Here is a 17,588-nt window from a genome sequence, read left to right as displayed (position 1 = left end):
TCCTGGGCATTTTTATGAACAGCCTAAGAAATCACTTTTTTTGCCTGAGTGGCATGACATGCTGGTTCTCACACTTTCAAGGAAAGAGTGTTGAACTGAATTGCAGCCAGGATGAAACATTGTTATGACTAAAGCCCACTTTCTTGCAGCTCTATAAACAAAAATGAGGGTCCAAAATGAGACCCTTTGAGCCCTCCTAGCATGCCATGACCAGTGAGGCCTCACATAGCCAGGAATTCCCAAGTTTGCTGTACTCAGAAAATCCCAAACAACAACCAATCCAGGGCTGATCCCCCACTCCTCGAGGCTCAACCCTTGGCCTGGTGATGAGATGTGAAGACATCCAAAGGAAATATTTCACTGCCTTTGAGGGAAATTTTTTACAGGTACCTTGCACTGACTCTTTCTGTCTGTGTGCTGCCCTCCTGTCTCACCACGCAGGAGGCCTCTGACAGTCATGCCCCAGCACCAGAGGCTGTCACTGCAGGGACCAAAGCCCCTTCACCGTGGGCAGCTGCCCCACTCCACTCCCTCCAAAGACCACACTCAGAGCCAGACCAGGTTTCCTCCCCAGCTTGGCACTGGGTTTCCCAAAGTAGAATCTCAGGCCTCTGGATCTTTAAAGCACGTTAATCATGGCACAGTGACACAGAAGCAGCTGAAGCTGGGAGCCTTTGAGGAGGTAACCCAAACAACTGGATCCCTGGGATTTTGTGTCCTTTCTGTCTATGCACATGATGACTGGAATGTCTTAAGTGTCCAGTCAGCTGGCTGGTGCCACAGCTCCCTTTGCCCTTTGCTGTGCAAGCCTTGGCACCATGCTTGGGACTCCCAGCACTGCCCCACAGCCTGCAGCTCCCTCCCATTGCATCTGCTCCCTGAGCAGTCTGCAGGGAATGTGTTCCTCCACACTGGAACTATTTCACATTTGCAGGCCCTGCCATGGTGAGTTGTCCTTGGGCAGCTCTCAGAGCCCCACTCAGTCACATTTTGAGTCTCACTCTGGAATAGGACAGGGGTGGCAGAAAAGATGGAACTTCTCATGAGTCAAGATAAAGACAGGGGAATCACTCACCAATTATTTTAACAGACAAAACAGACTTGACACAGGGAAAATCAGTTCAATTTATTGCCTTTTGAACACAGAGTAGGATGATGTAGAACATGCACAAAACTAGAACATTTTGCCGTTGCCCCCCCAATAATCTCAGGCTCAATTTAACTCATTCAGAGATTCTCTACCACCTCCTCTCCTCAGGAGCAGAGGAGGACAGGGAATGGGGACTGTAGTCAGCACATAAAAAGTTGTCTCCTTCACTCTTCTCCTGCTCCAGCATGGCTCCCTCCCATGGCCTGCAGTCTTTCAAGTCTTCTCTTTTCCCAGAGGAGCCACAATGGACACTGATGAGATGAGCAGTGTCCAGTGTTGGGTCCATTGGAGTGCCTAAAAATGTCTTTTCCCAGCATGGGACAGCCTTGACCTCACCTGACTGAGAGCCCACAGGCCCCCAGCTGCAGCTCCTGGCCCAGGTACCCAGGTATATCTGCCTGTGGGTCACTGTGAGATGAAGCTGTGGAAACATTCCACAGTGCACCTTGCACAAAACCCACCTTCCTGGGGCTGTAACTGAGCCGGAGTGCAGTGGGAAAAGCCAGTCTCATCTCCAGGTCAGAGCAGGCCAGGAGAGCAGTCCCACAGAGCAGGCAATCCTGTCCTTGCAGGCAGTGGGGCACAGAGGACATGCAGGGCTGGAGTGGGGAAGGGGCTCTGCACCCCCTGAGCTCCCCGGGGCCGTTCCTGCCTCGCTCTTTGTGGCTCAGTGACCACCTCTGGGGAGTGACAGGGCTCAGTGTGTTCACACAGACCCATCAGCCACTGTCAGGCAGTGATGCAGCCCATAATATATACCACAGCACAGGGCCACAGCAGAAGGAAAGGCAAACCAAAATTGAGATAAACCTATTCATTGCAGCCAATTCATTCTGTGAATACCAAAATGTTTGTGGCAGGTTGGCAGTATTGTTATTCCAATTTTTGCAGCCCGTTTGCGTTCTAGTCTTGCATATTTCTCTGTTCCATCAAGCGTATAGAAAAGTAGCAGAAAATAAAGCCCTTACTGGTCCTCAGAGATGAAAGGACCAGGGTTCAGCTCAGTTTAATTTCTGAATATGGTAAATTCAACATCTAAATCCTGTCATGTTGAATAAAAGCTCTTTCAGAGTCACAGAATCGCAACTAACGCAATTTATTTAAAAATACAACTTTGGAAATGCCACTAATAAATACACTCACTGGATTAGCTCTAAATATATTTAGGAGAAAAGAAAAAATTAAGGAATAGCAATGGGTAATTCATTAAGCTCAAGTTACCCTCCAGGTAGGCCTATGAACCAAATTTCACCAGGGTACCATCTGACACATTTGGAAGAGCAAATCTTTACAAAGAGGTGTACCCTGCTTTGGGGAGGAGAGCAAAGCAATCCAGTTGTCCTGTGTGAACAGTGGGGTCATATTGTCATCCTCTGCCAGGGAGGATTTGAAATGGCAAATTGATACTTTTGGGAGAAATGCAGGTGAGGCTGCAGTCAAAATACCTTCTTGCTGCCATGGTAAATGGTGGTGGGCAGCCAGCTGCTATGGAGATGGGGGATACCCAGGGGTGTGATTGCAAAAGGCTGTGAGTCTTGGGCAGGGGATGAACACTTAATTAGCATCACTCCCTCTTCCGCTGAGCTCAGGCAGAGGTAAAGGGGCTCAGCCTGATGATCCATCACCCCACCAGAAGACTCTCATGCCCACATTAATCCCTTCACCACACAGGGGCTTAGGCATCATTCCTACCATTAGGGCTAATTGACTTTGTTAAAAAATATATATCTCAAAGATGTAGCTAAATCTAAATACAGAAATAATGTATTTAGCTCACAATAATTTAGCTCAAAAGATACATATGAAGTTTTCTTAACTTGGATGTTGAAGAGTGAATATCAGTATCATCTACATTGCCTGGAGAGCTGCAGTAGAAATTACTTGGTTACTTCAGTGAATTATCAACATTTTACATTGGCTCCAGCTTCTATCACAGTTCCTACTTCATTAAAAACTCACACTTCACACTGGCAACAATCTTCAGCAGTGCCTTTTCCAGTTTGGGATTGCTGAAAATGAGAATAAGGGAATGAACACCTGGAAATGCACACAAATATAGGTATATAAGGAGTGCCATGATATTTTCTTTCTTCGTGGCATAAATTATTGTCAAGACCAAACATACAAAGTTGATGCTGTACATCACTAAGAAGGAGAGGACAGATTTCATGGCTCTGATGTGGGCATCCACGCTAAGGTCCTTCATGGAGTTTGTCTGCATTGTGCGCTTGTGTCTCCAGAGAGAAAAGAGAAGGGAAACAGCAGCAAGGATGACTACCATGAATGAAGTAGTAAATACAAAGCCAGAGAGTAAAAAAGAAGAGAGAAGATGTTTATCCTTTCTCAAAGATACTTCCCAAAATTTTCCTTGGTAGGTGGAAGTGATGTTCCTCTGGAGAGTTTCATTGAGGTCACCGATAACGATGCCAATAACCAAGGCTGAAATCTCTGAGCCCAACAAGAGCCAGGGCACCATTCTGTCAATTTTTACTTTCAGGTAGATGAAGAAGCTGTTCCTGAAATTGGCAATTTTTATGCAGTAGAAACCACAAAGACAAGCTGTGACCCACAAGTTGGAATAATTAAAAAATGCTGCTAATGATCTAACTAGTTGACGTATGGTTTGAACGTAAAGGAAATTGGGATAAATTTTTGAAAGGAAGCGGTAAATCCATGTGAAGCACAAATACCAAAACCTGGAACATCCCAGCAATAGCAAGATCTTCTCATTAGAGTTCAGGGTTTTCTTTTTCACCCAGGCAATGCAAAGCACACAAATAATGAAAGAATTTATCCACATGCCTGCAAACACCTCCAGGGTGATGATGGCCAAAGCCATGACTCCATATGAAGTGACATTGGATTGCGGCGGTGGAGAGAAAGGAGCTTCCATGGTGTGAGCTGGGGAGCAGAGCTGTGCTGGCCAAGGGGCTGTGGCAGCAGAGCCTGAGGCAGGTCAGTGGCTGCTGTTGGTGGAGTGTCAGGGATGGCAAGAGGAGCTTTATAGAGCTGCTGCTGCAAGGGGGGATTTTGGTGCTGCAGGTGCAGGGATGCAAATGTGCTGGGTATCCCCTTACCCAGGGCCAGTGTCACTCTTGACTATTTGAATGTTGGTTCAGGGCGGCTGTGCTGGGTGTCACAAACAGAGGATATGTTTTTCCTGTGGTGGAGAGTGTTTTGATTTTGATACTGATCCCTGTTTGATCAGTGTCAGGCTTCAGGATCTTGGTTCTTCTGTACCTTTTTTGCCTATGATGATCATGCCGAGCCCTGGCTGTGCTCAGCAGGTCAGGGGACTCAGTGTCCTTTTCAGTCAGAGAGTCTGGGTGCTGCAACGTTCAGCCCAGATGCTGGAGAAGTGGAGTTTATTTTGATGCTTCACAGGCATTGAAATCCATGCTTGTTTTTCCAATGGCATTGCCTCAAGCGTAAGTGAAGAGCCCCATAATCGGGCAGGTGATGGGAGCCAAGAAAACAAAGCTGGTAACTTTTACAAATTTATTTTGGACCAAAAGGCGGAAACAGGTAAAAATCAGGACAAGTCCCTGAGCCGGGTTCCAATCTTGTCTGCTTGGGAAAGGGAAGGCTTTCAAAGATGGCCCCATGCTGAGTTTCCCCCACACTGCACTGCCCTAATGCTTCCAAATGAATTTAGACCCTGAAAGCTGTGAGGGTTTTCCCAGGCAAAGTTGTGTTAAGCTCTGCAGGGCATGGACTGCCCATGCCCTTTGGATTAGTCCAGGACCTTTCACATTTGGCCTTGCACATCAGGACCACAGTAACCAAGGAGATCTCATCTGAGGCTGTGGTGGAAGCAGGAAAAATGAAACCCCAAGCAAGAGCTCTCTGGCTGCAGGAAATGAACCCCCAGCATTTTCTCTCTTCCAAATGATGACAGGAATGTTTTCTGTGGGATATAAGAGCCAATAGGGTGTGACATGAATATTCATATCACATGATCCTGATTGCATTGATTTGCCACCATCAAGACTTGGAATGTGACCCAGAGCAGTTTTCCATACCGTGCCAGCACTGGACAGCCATTCCCATTGACTTCTGACATCTCTCCTGTGTCAGCTTCTCCAGACTGGGCACATCCTGCATCTGTCCCCATGGGCTGTGCAGGGTGGCTGTGCTGATGGACACCCTGTGCCTTCCAGTGCCAGCTGAGTGGGGGTGGTGTACAGGACAGGGATTCTGTGCTGGCTGTCACATTCTCAGGGGTTTTACAGAATTGGAAGAAAGGATCTGCAGCATGTTTCACTGGGGCTGTGGTGTTTTGTGTGGTAACATCTGCAAGGTGCTCGGATTTGCCTGCTGAGTCTTGTGGCATGTGAGTTTGTGAGGGGTGGATATTTCACTGCATGTAGGGAATGAGATGGATCTTCCAGCCTTTTTTGTGGCTTTCGGGTTAGAGGATGAAGTTCAGGAGCAGCAGCAGTGAAAGAGGGGACGTGTGGCTGTTCCTGCCTTTTCACAGCCTTTCACAGGGGAGATGTGTCCAGAAGAGCTGCTTTTGATCTGTCTCTGGAGCTGAGCTGGTGACAGAAATGATCAGTTCACAAGGTATTTTCTGTCTTCTTGTCAGAGCTAGTTAATGTTTCACCTGATGTGATGAGTTGGCCTTGTGCAGCTGTCACATTCCCACTCAGCTGCCCCTTCACTCTTACCTACAGGTGGGCTGGGGAGGAAATTAATCCTCATGGATTGAGATAAACAGAGGGAGACCATTCAGCAGTTACTGTCATGGACAGAAGAGTCTTGAGAAGAACAAAATCAAGGTATTTATTGACTATTGGAAATAAGAAAGAAATCAGAAAGATAAAGGATAAAAACAGAGAGTAAATTAGAACCTGCTGCCTCTGCCTTCCCCTTCTTCCTCGCATCAGTTTGACGCCTCTTTCCCAGGTTCTCTCCATCTTTCCCTTACATGAGTGCAGAGGGATGGGGAATGGGGGTTGCAGTCAGTTCATAAGAAGTTGTCTCCTCCACTCTTTCCTCACACTCTTTTCCTGCTCTAGCAATGGTCTCTCTGTTGGGCTGCAGTCCTTCAGCATGAGCTGATTCCAGCGTGGCCTCTGCGTGGGCTGCCATCCCTCAGGGTACACCCACCCCACCTACTGTGCTGTGGAGTTCTCTGGGTCTGCAGGTGCCTCTCCTTTCCACCACAGACCTCCATGGGCTGCAGGGCACAGCTGCCTCAGCATGGTCCTATTCACAGGCTGCAGGGGAATTCTTTCTCCAGCACATGGAGCAACCTATCCCCTCCCTTCCTTGGCCCTGTTCTTCAGGACTGTTTCTCACAATATTCCTCGGCCCTCACTGCTGGGATATGTTCCATCCATAACTGGACTTCAATGCGCAGATGGCCTCAATTGTTATACAATTGAGGATACAGTCCTGGAAAACAAAATGGAATCTCCTTGGGGCATGTGTCATGAACTTGTTATGGAAATGTAAATTCAACTCCAAATGTTTCCTAGCCCCAGAAGGTGGATTAGCATGTTATAAAGTGACATTAATTATTTGTGTGCTTGTTTCTGGGCAGTTGCAGTTTAAGGGGAGATGGGTAGCTTGGTGAGGCAGCCTGCTAGAATGTGTAGTCTTTGGAAAAAAGTGATACTGCAGTGGCTGAGAGGTTGCTCTGGCCTAAATGGTTTTATCTCTCAGATCAGAAGCAGGAAGGAAGCTTTTCAAACGTGAGATGAGAAACGCACACCTGGCACTGGGTGTGAGGTAAAAGGACCCTCTGAGTATGTGCTGGTAAAAGAAATGACCAGTTCAGGTTCTGCTCTGTTCATGCTGGTATGAAGGAAACTTTCCTGTCTCACCACCCAGGAGGCCTCTGACAGTCACACCCCAGCACCAGAGGCTGTCACTGCAGGGACCAAAGCCCCTTCACCGTGGGCAGCTGCCCCACTCCACTCCCTCCACAGACCACACTCAGAGCCAGACCAGGTTTCCTCCCCAGCTTGGCACTGGGTTTCCCAAAGTAGAATCTCAGGCCTCTGGATCTTTAAAGCACTTTAATCATGGCACAGTGACACAGAAGCAACTCAAGCTGGGAGCCTTTGAGGAGGTAACCCAAACAACTGGATCCCTGGGATTTTGTGTCCTTTCTGTCTATGCACATGATGACTGGAGTGTCTTAAGTGTCCAGTCAGCTGGCTGGTGCCACAGCTCCCTTTGCCCTTTGCTGTGCAAGCCTTGGCACCATGCTTGGGACTCCCAGCACTGCCCCACAGCCTGCAGCTCCCTCCCATTGCATCTGCTCCCTGAGCAGTGTGCACGGAATGTGTTCCTCCACACTGGAACTATTTCACATTTGCAGGCCCTGCCATGGTGAGTTGTCCTTGGGCAGCTCTCAGAGCCCCACTCAGTCACGTTTTGAGTCTCACTCTGGAATAGGACAGGGGTGGCAGAAAAGATGGAACTTCTCATGAGTCAAGATAAAGACAGGGGAATCACTCACCAATTATTTTAACAGACAAAACAGACTTGACACAGGGAAAATCAGTTCAATTTATTGCCTCTTGAACACAGAGTAGGATGATGTAGAACATGCACAAAACTAGAACATTTTGTCGTTGGCCCCCCAATAATCTCAGGCTCAATTTAACTCATTCAGAGATTCTCTACCACCTCCTCTCCTCAGGAGCAGAGGAGGACAGGGAATGGGGACTGTAGTCAGCACATAAAAAGTTGTCTCCTTCACTCTTCTCCTGCTCCAGCATGGCTCCCTCCCATGGCCTGCAGTCCTTCAAGTCTTCTCTTTTCCTAGAGGAGCCACAATGGATGCTGATGAGATGAGCAGTGTCCAGTGTTGGGTCCATTGGAGTGCCTAAAAATGTCTTTTCCCAGCATGGGACAGCCTTGACCTCACCTGACTGAGAGCCCACAGGCCCCCAGCTGCAGCTCCTGGCCCAGGTACCCAGGTATATCTGCCTGTGGGTCACTGTGAGATGAAGCTGTGGCATCATTCCACAGTGCACCTTGCACAAAACCCACCTTCCTGGGGCTGTAACTGAGCCAGAGTGCAGTGGGAAAAGCCAATCTCATCTCCAGGTCAGAGCAGGCCAGGAGAGCAGTCCCACAGAGCAGGCAATCCTGTCCTTGCAGGCAGTGGGGCACAGAGGACATGCAGGGCTGGAGTGGGGAGGGGGCTCTGCACCCCCTGAGCTCCCCGGGGCCATTCCTGCCTCGCTCTTTGTGGCTCAGTGACCACTTCTGGGGAATGACAGGGGTCAGCATGTTCACACAGACCCATCAGCCACTGCTATTGAAATAAATTCCAATATATGTTCGGATGGGGCTTGCCCGGGCTTGTGTAGCCATTGCTGCTCGGCTGGAAGGCGGCAGTGCGGTGGCTTCACCTCAGTGACACCTCTGGCTAAGCTGGATGCTGCAGCTGGCATGGAGACAAGTTCAAACACGCACAAGCCCCGGTTTACCTTCTGTGCAGATGCTTCAAGGCGAGGTGAAGGAAGGAGTGGATTCTGCCAGAGTTTCGATCCAGAGATTATTCAGATGGCAAGCCTCTGAATCCCATAACAACTACTAACAGAATCATTGAACCGCGTGTCTCCTGGGTCTTTTAATCCCCGGGAGACAGGGAGGGGAGGGGTAAGGAACCCACCAACCAGGTACAGAGTGGGCATGTCTCATGTACAAGGGACACCTGGGTGGGCCAATGGATCCCCAGGGTTGCAGGACATCTTTTGAACTCTGCCAATCAACTCAATGCCCCACTGGAATGCCAGGATTGACAGACAGCACCCATCAGGGGTCAGGGTGGGGAGAGGGGGAAGTGATTGACACCTGGGAAAGGACAGGATACCTGAGACAAACTATGGCATCACACTGCTACCCACTGCCAGGCAGTGATACAGCCCATAATATATACCACAGCACAGGGCCGCAGCAGAAGGAAAGGTAAACCAAAATTGAGATAAAGCTGTTGTTTCATTGAGTCAATTCCATCAGAGAAAATCAAAATGTTTGAGGCAGGTTTGAAGCATGACTGTTGTCCTTTTATATCCAGCGACTGTACAAGGTATAAATTACTTTCCTACTGACAATAATTTAATTCCAAGAGCAGTTTTAATTAATTGCAAATAGAAATTAATTTACTTGCTGCTAATATTAGTTTAAGGACTTTGAAATGTATATTCTTAACATCTTGGCTGAACTTCTCTACAATCTATACTGCCTGGAAAATTGCAATGAAAGTTAATTAAACTTGTTTTCTCTAAAGATATTTTGCATGAGCTCCAGCATTTCTAACAGTTTCTACCACATGCAAAGCTTGCACTTCACACAGGAGACAATCCTAAGCAGTGTCTTTTCCAGCTTGGGATTGCTGAAAATGAGAATAAGGGAATGAAGACCTGGATAAGCATGCTGAATTAGGTTACCAAGATATATTACAATGAAGTGATTTTGGTACTCCATTGAATAAATTAGAGTCAAGATCAAAAATATAAAGTTGATGCTGTACATCACTAAGAAGGTGAGAATAGATTTCATGGCTCTGATGTGGGCATCCACGCTGAGGTCCTTCATGGAGTTTGTCTGCATCGTGCGCTTGTGTCTCCAGAGAGAAAAGAGAAGGAAAACAGCAGCAAAGATGACTACCATGAATGAAGTGGTAGATAAAAAACCAGTGAGAAAATAAAGAGGGAAAAAATGTTCCTCTATTCCAATAGTTGCTTTCCAAAGTCCTTCTTGGCAGGAGAAATTGAGGCTTTTACAGACAGCTTTATCAATATTGTCGTAGGCAAGAATTCCAAAAATCAGGGAGAAAATCACTGACCCCAACAAGAGCCAGGGCACCATCCTGTCAATTTTTACTTTCAGGTAAATAAAGAACCTGTTCCTGAAATTGGCAATTTTTATACAATAAAAAACACAAAGACAGGCAGAAACCCACATGTTGGAAAAATTACAAAAGCTATAAGAACCTTGAAGTAGTTGAAATATGGGATGAACCAGAAGGAAATAGGGAAAAATATCTGAGACAAAGACATATATCCATGAGAAGCACAAATACCAAAACCTGGAACATCCCAGCAGCAGCAAGATCTTTTCACTGGAGTTCAGGGTTTTCCTTTTCACCCAGGCAATGCAAAGCACACAAATAATGAAAGAATTTATCCACATGCCTGCAAACACCTCCAGGGTGATGATGGCCAAAGCCATGACTCCATATGAAGTGACATTGGATCGCTGTGAAGAGAGAGAAGCTTCCATGGTGCAAGCTGGGGAGCAGAGCTGTGCTGGCCAAGGGGGCTGTGGCAGCAGAGCCTGAGGCAGGTCAGTGGCTGCTGTTGGTGGAGTGTCAGGGATGGCAAGAGGAGCTTTATAGAGCTGCTGATGCTGCTGGGGGGGATTTTGTGCTGCTGATATGAGCAGCAGGGCAGGTGCAGGGATGTAAATGTGCTGGGTATCCCCTTACCCGGGGCCAGTGTTACTCTTGACTATTTGAATGTTGGTTCAGGGCGGCTGTGCTGGGTGTCACAAACAGAGGATATGTTTTTTCTGCAGTAGGGAGTGTTTTGATTTTGATACTGATCCCTGTTTGATCAGTGTCAGGCTTCAGGATCTTTGTTCTTCTGTCCCTTTTTTTCCTATGATGATCATGCGGAGCCCTGGCTGTGCTCAGCAGGTCAGGGGACTCAGTGTCCTTTTCAGTCAGAGAGTCTGGGTGCTGCAACGTTCAGCCCAGATGCTGGAGAAGTGGAGTTTATTTTGATGCTTCACAAGCATTGAAATCCATGCTTGTTTTTCCAATGGCATTGCCTCAAGCTTAAGTGAAGAGCACCATGGTGGGGCAGGTGATAGGAGACACAGGGAGTAAAGCTGCATTTTTACACATGTTTAATTTGAGGCATAAGGAGGGAAAGGGTAAAAAATCAGGAAAAGTCCCTGTACCATGTTTCCAATCTCATTTGAAAGGGAAGGCTTTCAAAGATGGCCCCATGCTGAGTTTCCCCCACACTGCAGTGCCCTAATGCTTCCAAATGAATTTAGACCCTGAAAGCTGTGAGGTATTTCCCAGGCAAGTTGTGTTAATCTCTGTAGGGCATGGACTGCCCATGCCCTTTGGATTAGTCCAGGACCTGTCACATTTGGCCTTGCACATCAGGACCACAGTAACCAAGAAGATCTCATCTGAGGCTGTGGTGGAAGCAGGAAAAATGAAATCCCAAGCAAGAACTCTCTGGCTGCAGGAAATGAACCCCCAGCATTTTCTCTCTTCCAAATGATGACAGGAATGTTTTCTGTGGGATATATTGCCAGCAGGGTGTGACATGAATATTCATATCACATGCTACTGATTGCATTGATTGGCCACCATCAAGACTTGGAATGTGACCCAGAGCAGTTTTTCATACTGTGCCAGCACTGGGCAGCCATTCCCATTGACTTCTGACATCTCTCCTGTGTCAGCTTCTCCAGGCTGGGCACATCCTGCATCTGTCCCCATGGGCTGTGCAGGGTGGCTGTGCTGATGGACACCCTGTGCCTTCCAGTGCCAGCTGAGTGGGGGTGGTGTACAGGACAGAGACTCTGTGCTGGCTGTCACATTCTCAGGGGTTTCATGGGGATGGAAGAAGGGATCTGTGTGACATTGTTCACAAGTGTCCCAGGATGAGGGAAGAGACGAGAAAGTTGACTCCATGTTCAGAAGGCTTGGTTTATTATTTTATGATATGTATTATGTTAAAACTATACTAAAAGTATAGAAGAAAGGATTTCATCAGAAGGCTTAGCTGAGAATAAAAAAATAATGAATAACAAAGGTTTGTATCTGACCGAGACAGTCTGGACACATGGACTATGATTGGCTATTAATTAGAAACAACCAGATGAGACCAATCACAGATCCATCTGTTGCATTCCACAGCAGCAGATAAGAATTGTTTACAGTTTGTTCCTGAGGCCTCTCAGAAACTCAGGAGGAAAAAATCCTAAGGAAAGGATTTTTCGTAAATCATGTTGGTGACAGAACTGCAGCGTGTTTCACTGGGGCTGTGGTGTTTTGTGTGGTACCATCTGCAAGGTGCTGGTTTTGCCTCCTGCGCTTGTGGCACGTGAGATTTTGAGGGTTGGATGTTTCACAGCATGTAAGGAATGAGATGCATCTCCCAGGGCTTTCCTGTGAAAGTGGTGAGGATTGTCAGATAAAGGGATAAAGTCCATGAGCAGCAGCAGAGGACGAATGGATGTGTGGCTGTTCCTGTCCTTTCAAGGCCTTTCACAGCGGAGATGTGTCCTGCAGGACGTCCTGCTTACGACCTGCATCTGAACTTGAGCTGCTGGTAGAAAATGACTAGTTCTAATTAAGTTTGTATATTCTGGCACTATTTCATGTTTCACCTGCTGTGATGGTTTGAACTCAGGGAGAAGCCAGAACTCCGCTGAGCTCTTCCTTCTCTCTCACCCATAGGAAGGGCAGGAGTGAAAACAGGATGAAAAACTCAGGGTTTGAAATAATGGCAGAGAGATCACTCATCAGTTACTGTTGTGCACCAAATGCATTTGACATGAGGAAAATGAATTAAGTTTATTTAAATGGAGAAAGTAGAGCAGGATAATGGGAAAGGAATAGAAAACTAATGGTACTGCCTCCACCCCCTTTTCATCTGAGGCTCAACTTCTCTCCTTCATCCCCAGCTCCTCCACGTCCTCCCCCACAGCAGCACAGGGGCAAGTCAAGCAGGGGCTGCAGTCAGCTCTTAACAAGTTGTCTCTTCCACTCCTGACTCCTCAAGCTGTTTCCCCGATTGAGAGCAAAGCCTGTTAGCTGGGTGTTTCCCTGAGCCAGAGTGCAGTGGGAAAAGCCAATCTCATCTCCAGGTCAGAGCAGGCCAGGAGAGCAGTCCCACAGAGCAGGCAATCCTGTCTTTGCAGGCAGTGGGGCACAGAGGACATGCAGGGCTGGAGTGGGGAGGGGGCTCTGCACCCCCTGAGCTCCCCGGGGCCATTCCTGCCTCGCTCTTTGTGGCTCAGTGACCACCTCTGGGGAGTGAGAGGGTTCAGTGTGTTCACACAGAGCTACCAGCCACTGCCAGGCAGTGATGCAGCTCATAATATATGCCACAGCACAGGGCCACATCAGAAGGAAAGGCAAACCAAAATTGAGATAAACCTATTCATTGGAGCCAATTCATTCTGTGAATACCAAAATGTCTGTGGCAGGTTGGCAGTATTGTTATTCCATTTTTTGCAGCCCATTTGTGACCTAGTCTTCCATATTTTTCTGTTCCATAAAGAGTATAGAAATGTGGCAGAAAAAAAAAGACCTTGCTGGTCCTTAGAGATAAAAGAACTGGGGTGCAGCTCAGATGAATTTCTGATATTGGTAAATTCAACATCTAAGTTATGTCATGTTCAAGAAGAACTCTTTCCGAGTCACAGAATCACAACTAAGGCATTTTATTGTAGAAATACAGCTTTGGAATTGCCAGTACTAAATACACTCACTGGAGTAGCTCTAAAAATATTTAGGAAAAAAGAAGAAAATAAGGAAGAGCAATGGATAATTCATTAAGCTCAAGTTACCCTCCAGGTAGGCCTATGAACAGAATTTCACCAGGGTACCATCTGACCCAGTCAGAAGAGCAAATCATTACAGAGATGTTCCCTGCTTTGGGGAGGAGAGCAAAGCAATCCAGTTGTCCTGTGTGCACAGTGGGGTCATATTGTCATCCTCTGCCAGGGAGGATTTGAAATGGCAAATCGATACTTTTGGGAGAAATGCAGGTGAGGCTGCAGTCAAAATACCTTCTTGCTGCCATGGTAAATGGTGGTGGGCAGCCAGCTGCTATGGAGATGGGGGATACCCAGGGGTGTGATTGCAAAAGGCTGTGAGTCTTGGGCAGGGGATGAACACTTAATTAGCATCACTCCCTCTTCCGCTGAGCTCAGGCAGAGGTAAAGGGGCTCAGCCTGATGATCCATCACCCCACCAGCAGGCTCTCATGCCCACATTAATCCCTTCACCACACAGGGGCTTAGGCATCATTCCTACCATTAGGGCTAAATGACTTTGTTAAAAAAATATATCTCAAAGATGTAGCTAAATCTAAATACATTAATAATGTATTTAGCTCACAATAATTTCGCTCAAAAGATACAAATGAAGTTTTCTTAACTTGGATGTTCAAGAGTGAACATCAGTATCATCTACATTGCCTGGAGAGCTGCATCAGAAATTAAATTACTTGTTTTCTACAGTAAAACATCAGCAATTTGCATCCAGCTTCTATCACAGTTCCTACTTCATTAAAAACTCACACTTCACACTGGCAACAATCTTCAGCAGTGCCTTTTCCAGTTTGGGATTGCTGAAAATGAGAATGAGGGAATGAACACCTGGAAATGCGCACAGATATAGGTATATAAGGAGTGCCATAATATTTTCTTTCTTCGTGGCATAAATTATTGTCAAGACCAAACATACAAAGTTGATGCTGTACATCACTAAGAAGGAGAGGACAGATTTCATGGCTCTGATGTGGGCATCCACGCTGAGGTCCTTCATGGAGTTTGTCTGCATCGTGCGCTTGTGTCTCCAGAGAGAAAAGAGAAGGGAAACAGCAGCAAGGATGACTACCATGAATGAAGTAGTAAATACAAGGCCAGCAAGGAAATAGGAAGAGAAAAAACGTTTATCATTTCTGATAGTTACTTCCCAAAAATTTTCTTGGCAGGTGGAAGTGATGTTGTTCCTCTGCAGAGTTTCATTGAGGACATTGATAATGACGCTGATAGCCAAGGCTAAAATCCCTGATCCCAACAAGAGCCAGGGCACCATCCTGTCAATTTTTACTTTCAGGTAGATGAAGAAGCTGTTCCTGAAATTGGCAATTTTTATGCAGTAAAAACCACAAAGACAGGCTGAGACCCACAAGTTGGAATAATTAAAAAATGTTGAAAAAGATGCGAGGAGTTGTAGTATGGTTTGAACATGGAGGAAATTGGGATAAATTTTTGAAATGAAGTGGTATACCCATGCGAAGCATAAAAAGGGAATCCTGGAGCATCCCAGTAGCAGCAAAATCTTCTCATTAGAGTTCAAGGTTTTCTTTTTCACCCAGGCAATGCAAAGAACACAAATAATGAAAGCATTTATCCACAAGCCTGCAAACACCTCCAGGGTGATGATGGCCACAGTTATGGCTCCATATGAAGTGACATTGAATTGCTGTGAAGAGTGACAAGCTTCCATGGTGAGAGCTGGGGAGCAGAGCTGTGCTGGCCAAGGGGCTGTGGCAGCAGAGCCTGAGGCAGGTCAGTGGCTGCTGCTGGTGGAGAGTCAGGGATGGCAAGAGGAGCTTTATAGAGCTGCTGCTGCTGCTGCTGCTGCTGCTGGGGGGATTTTGCTGCCGCCGCTCTGGGCAGCAGGGCAGGTGCAGGGATGTAAATGTGCTGGGTATCCCCTTACCCGGGGCCAGTGTCACTCTTGACTATTTGAATGTTGGTTCAGGGGGACTGTGCTGGGTGTCACAAACAGCAGAGATGTTTTTCCTGTGGTGGAGAGTGTTTTGATTTTGAGAGTGTTCCCTGTTTGATCAGTGTCTGGCTTCAGGATCTGGGCTCTTCTGTCCTGTTTCTAACTATGATGATCACTCAGAATGGGGTTTGCACTGAGCAAAGCACAGCCCAGGCAGTGAGATGAGTGATCAAGTCAGGGAATCCTATTCTGAAAAACATTCATAGTGATCTGCTCTGTCCTTTGTGTCTTTTCTCTTCCTACCAGTCAGATCTCAATACAGGTCAAGGTGATATGTAGATATTTTCTACGTAAAGTAGTTCAGGGCATTATCTTTGCTGCCCTCTGATTTTAGACACTATTTTAAGTTTGGAATTATACAGGACTAAAATAAATAGTAAATTGCTTTTAAAATCAAATGGATCTGTCCTGTATCTTGTTTTACTGGCCTTGAGCTCCATGTTGACAGTTTTTCAGATTTCATTATACCATGCAGTAAAATTTGCCACTGATACCTGAACAATGCCCTGAATGTCTAAAAGTCTGCTTGTTTTTCTCAGCACTATCAGTTTAGCTAATAAAAGATTCTCTTTCTATGACCTTTGCCAAAATTACTTCAGTTGGGGAATTTTGCTAACCACCTTCTGCTCTTTCATCCAATCAGGTATTTATATATGTGCTCCTATTTTTACTGTACACTTATTCATTATTTCTGTCTAGAATTATAGGCATTTATAATACTTTAAAAGCAGAGCACCTACTGTTGTTATCCTCTGCTGTGTATTTCAGATCTGAATGCTGGAGCTGTTGACCTGTAGGCATTTGACAAGTTCAATTTTGTGTTGATTTCAAGCCCTCACAATTTAAACAGACTTACCTAAAAATTGGGAAGATTCATGGGTAATTTTTTAATTAAAAATTTCATTGGTGCCATTTGATATAACAGTTTTTCCAGCTCAGGAGACTTTTTTTTTTTTTGGTAGGATATAAATTTCAGCCACATTTCTGTGCCTGAGTCTTTCTGTGTTACAGTGGAGTTAAAACCAGTGCAAGCAGATTAACAAAAGGTATTATCTGCATTTAGTGACAGCAGGTAGTGCCTGTGTCTAGAAATCCAGAGCGGATCTGCCCTTGGGTGTGGGAATACTGATGCCCAGCAATTTTGGGCACTTCATGCAATGTGGAGTAAGAGACCAAAAGGCACCTGCTGGACTTCCCAGAGTGAAGAGCAGCAGCTTTTCCCATCACCAAGTTTTTCACAGAACTGCAGCCAATGGAATAATGTGCATGCACTGCCCTCCAGGGAGGACAGAATGAAACTGGTGCTGAAGTCCCGCTGCTGTGGGGACAGGCTGAGAGCTGGGGCTGTTCAGCCTGAAGAAGAGAGAGCTCCAGGGAGACCTTAGAGCCTGGCACAGTGCCTAAAAGGCATCCAAGAGCCCCCCTATATATATCTATGAAAACAAATATATGCCCTCAGAATGACTTATCTTTAGACATCTGCTTTAGGTTCTTGAGTTATTTTAAAGTTAAAGGTACTAAAACCAAGTGTTTTTCAGACAGCTCTGCTTTTGCTTCCTTTCTCACATCCACTGCCAAACATGTGGAAATCTGGCCTTGGTGCTGTGTTTTGACTCTCTTGGCTTGCCTTGTGCAAACAGCCTTGGCCTGCTGTATCTTGAGACCTGCTTATTTTGCTAGTAGTATTCCTGTTCAGCTTAGGTGTCAGCAACAATCCTTCCTTAAAGAAAGTGTTGAAAAATATTCATTTATGTTAGGTGAAGGATTAGTGCTCTGGGGCCCTTCTTCTTTAAACAAGGAAAGATCTCTGTACTTTTTCCTCTGCGATGTTATCTCTTATGAATAGATTCCTACTTTGATTTGTTTAGAGAAAAATATGTTGCTTAGCTTGAAGGACTGACTTCTTTCTAGGACAGGCCC

At 46.2% G+C, this 17,588-nt stretch overlaps 3 protein-coding genes across 3 annotated transcripts; all 3 read right to left on the bottom strand.

Moving 5' to 3' along the window:
* Positions 1-3,089: 3,089 nt before the first annotated feature.
* Positions 3,090-4,043, bottom strand: LOC132325871 (taste receptor type 2 member 9-like). The gene has a single exon (XM_059843424.1). It carries the CDS (start codon positions 4,041-4,043, stop codon positions 3,090-3,092), a length of 954 nt encoding a protein of 317 aa, XP_059699407.1.
* A 5,396-nt stretch (positions 4,044-9,439) lies between these two features.
* LOC132325743 (taste receptor type 2 member 9-like) lies at positions 9,440-10,399 on the bottom strand. The gene has a single exon (XM_059843318.1). The coding sequence runs from the start codon at positions 10,397-10,399 to the stop codon at positions 9,440-9,442; it is 960 nt and encodes a 319-aa protein (XP_059699301.1).
* Positions 10,400-14,429: 4,030 nt separating this feature from the next.
* Positions 14,430-15,383, bottom strand: LOC132325870 (taste receptor type 2 member 9-like). The gene has a single exon (XM_059843422.1). It carries the CDS (start codon positions 15,381-15,383, stop codon positions 14,430-14,432), a length of 954 nt encoding a protein of 317 aa, XP_059699405.1.
* Positions 15,384-17,588: the final 2,205 nt, after the last annotated feature.

This window comes from Haemorhous mexicanus, chromosome 3 (genome assembly GCF_027477595.1).
Source record: "Haemorhous mexicanus isolate bHaeMex1 chromosome 3, bHaeMex1.pri, whole genome shotgun sequence".
NCBI lineage: Eukaryota > Metazoa > Chordata > Aves > Passeriformes > Fringillidae > Haemorhous > Haemorhous mexicanus.
Note: the sequence above shows the minus strand (reverse complement) of the source record. Positions and strands in the feature narration are given on the sequence as shown.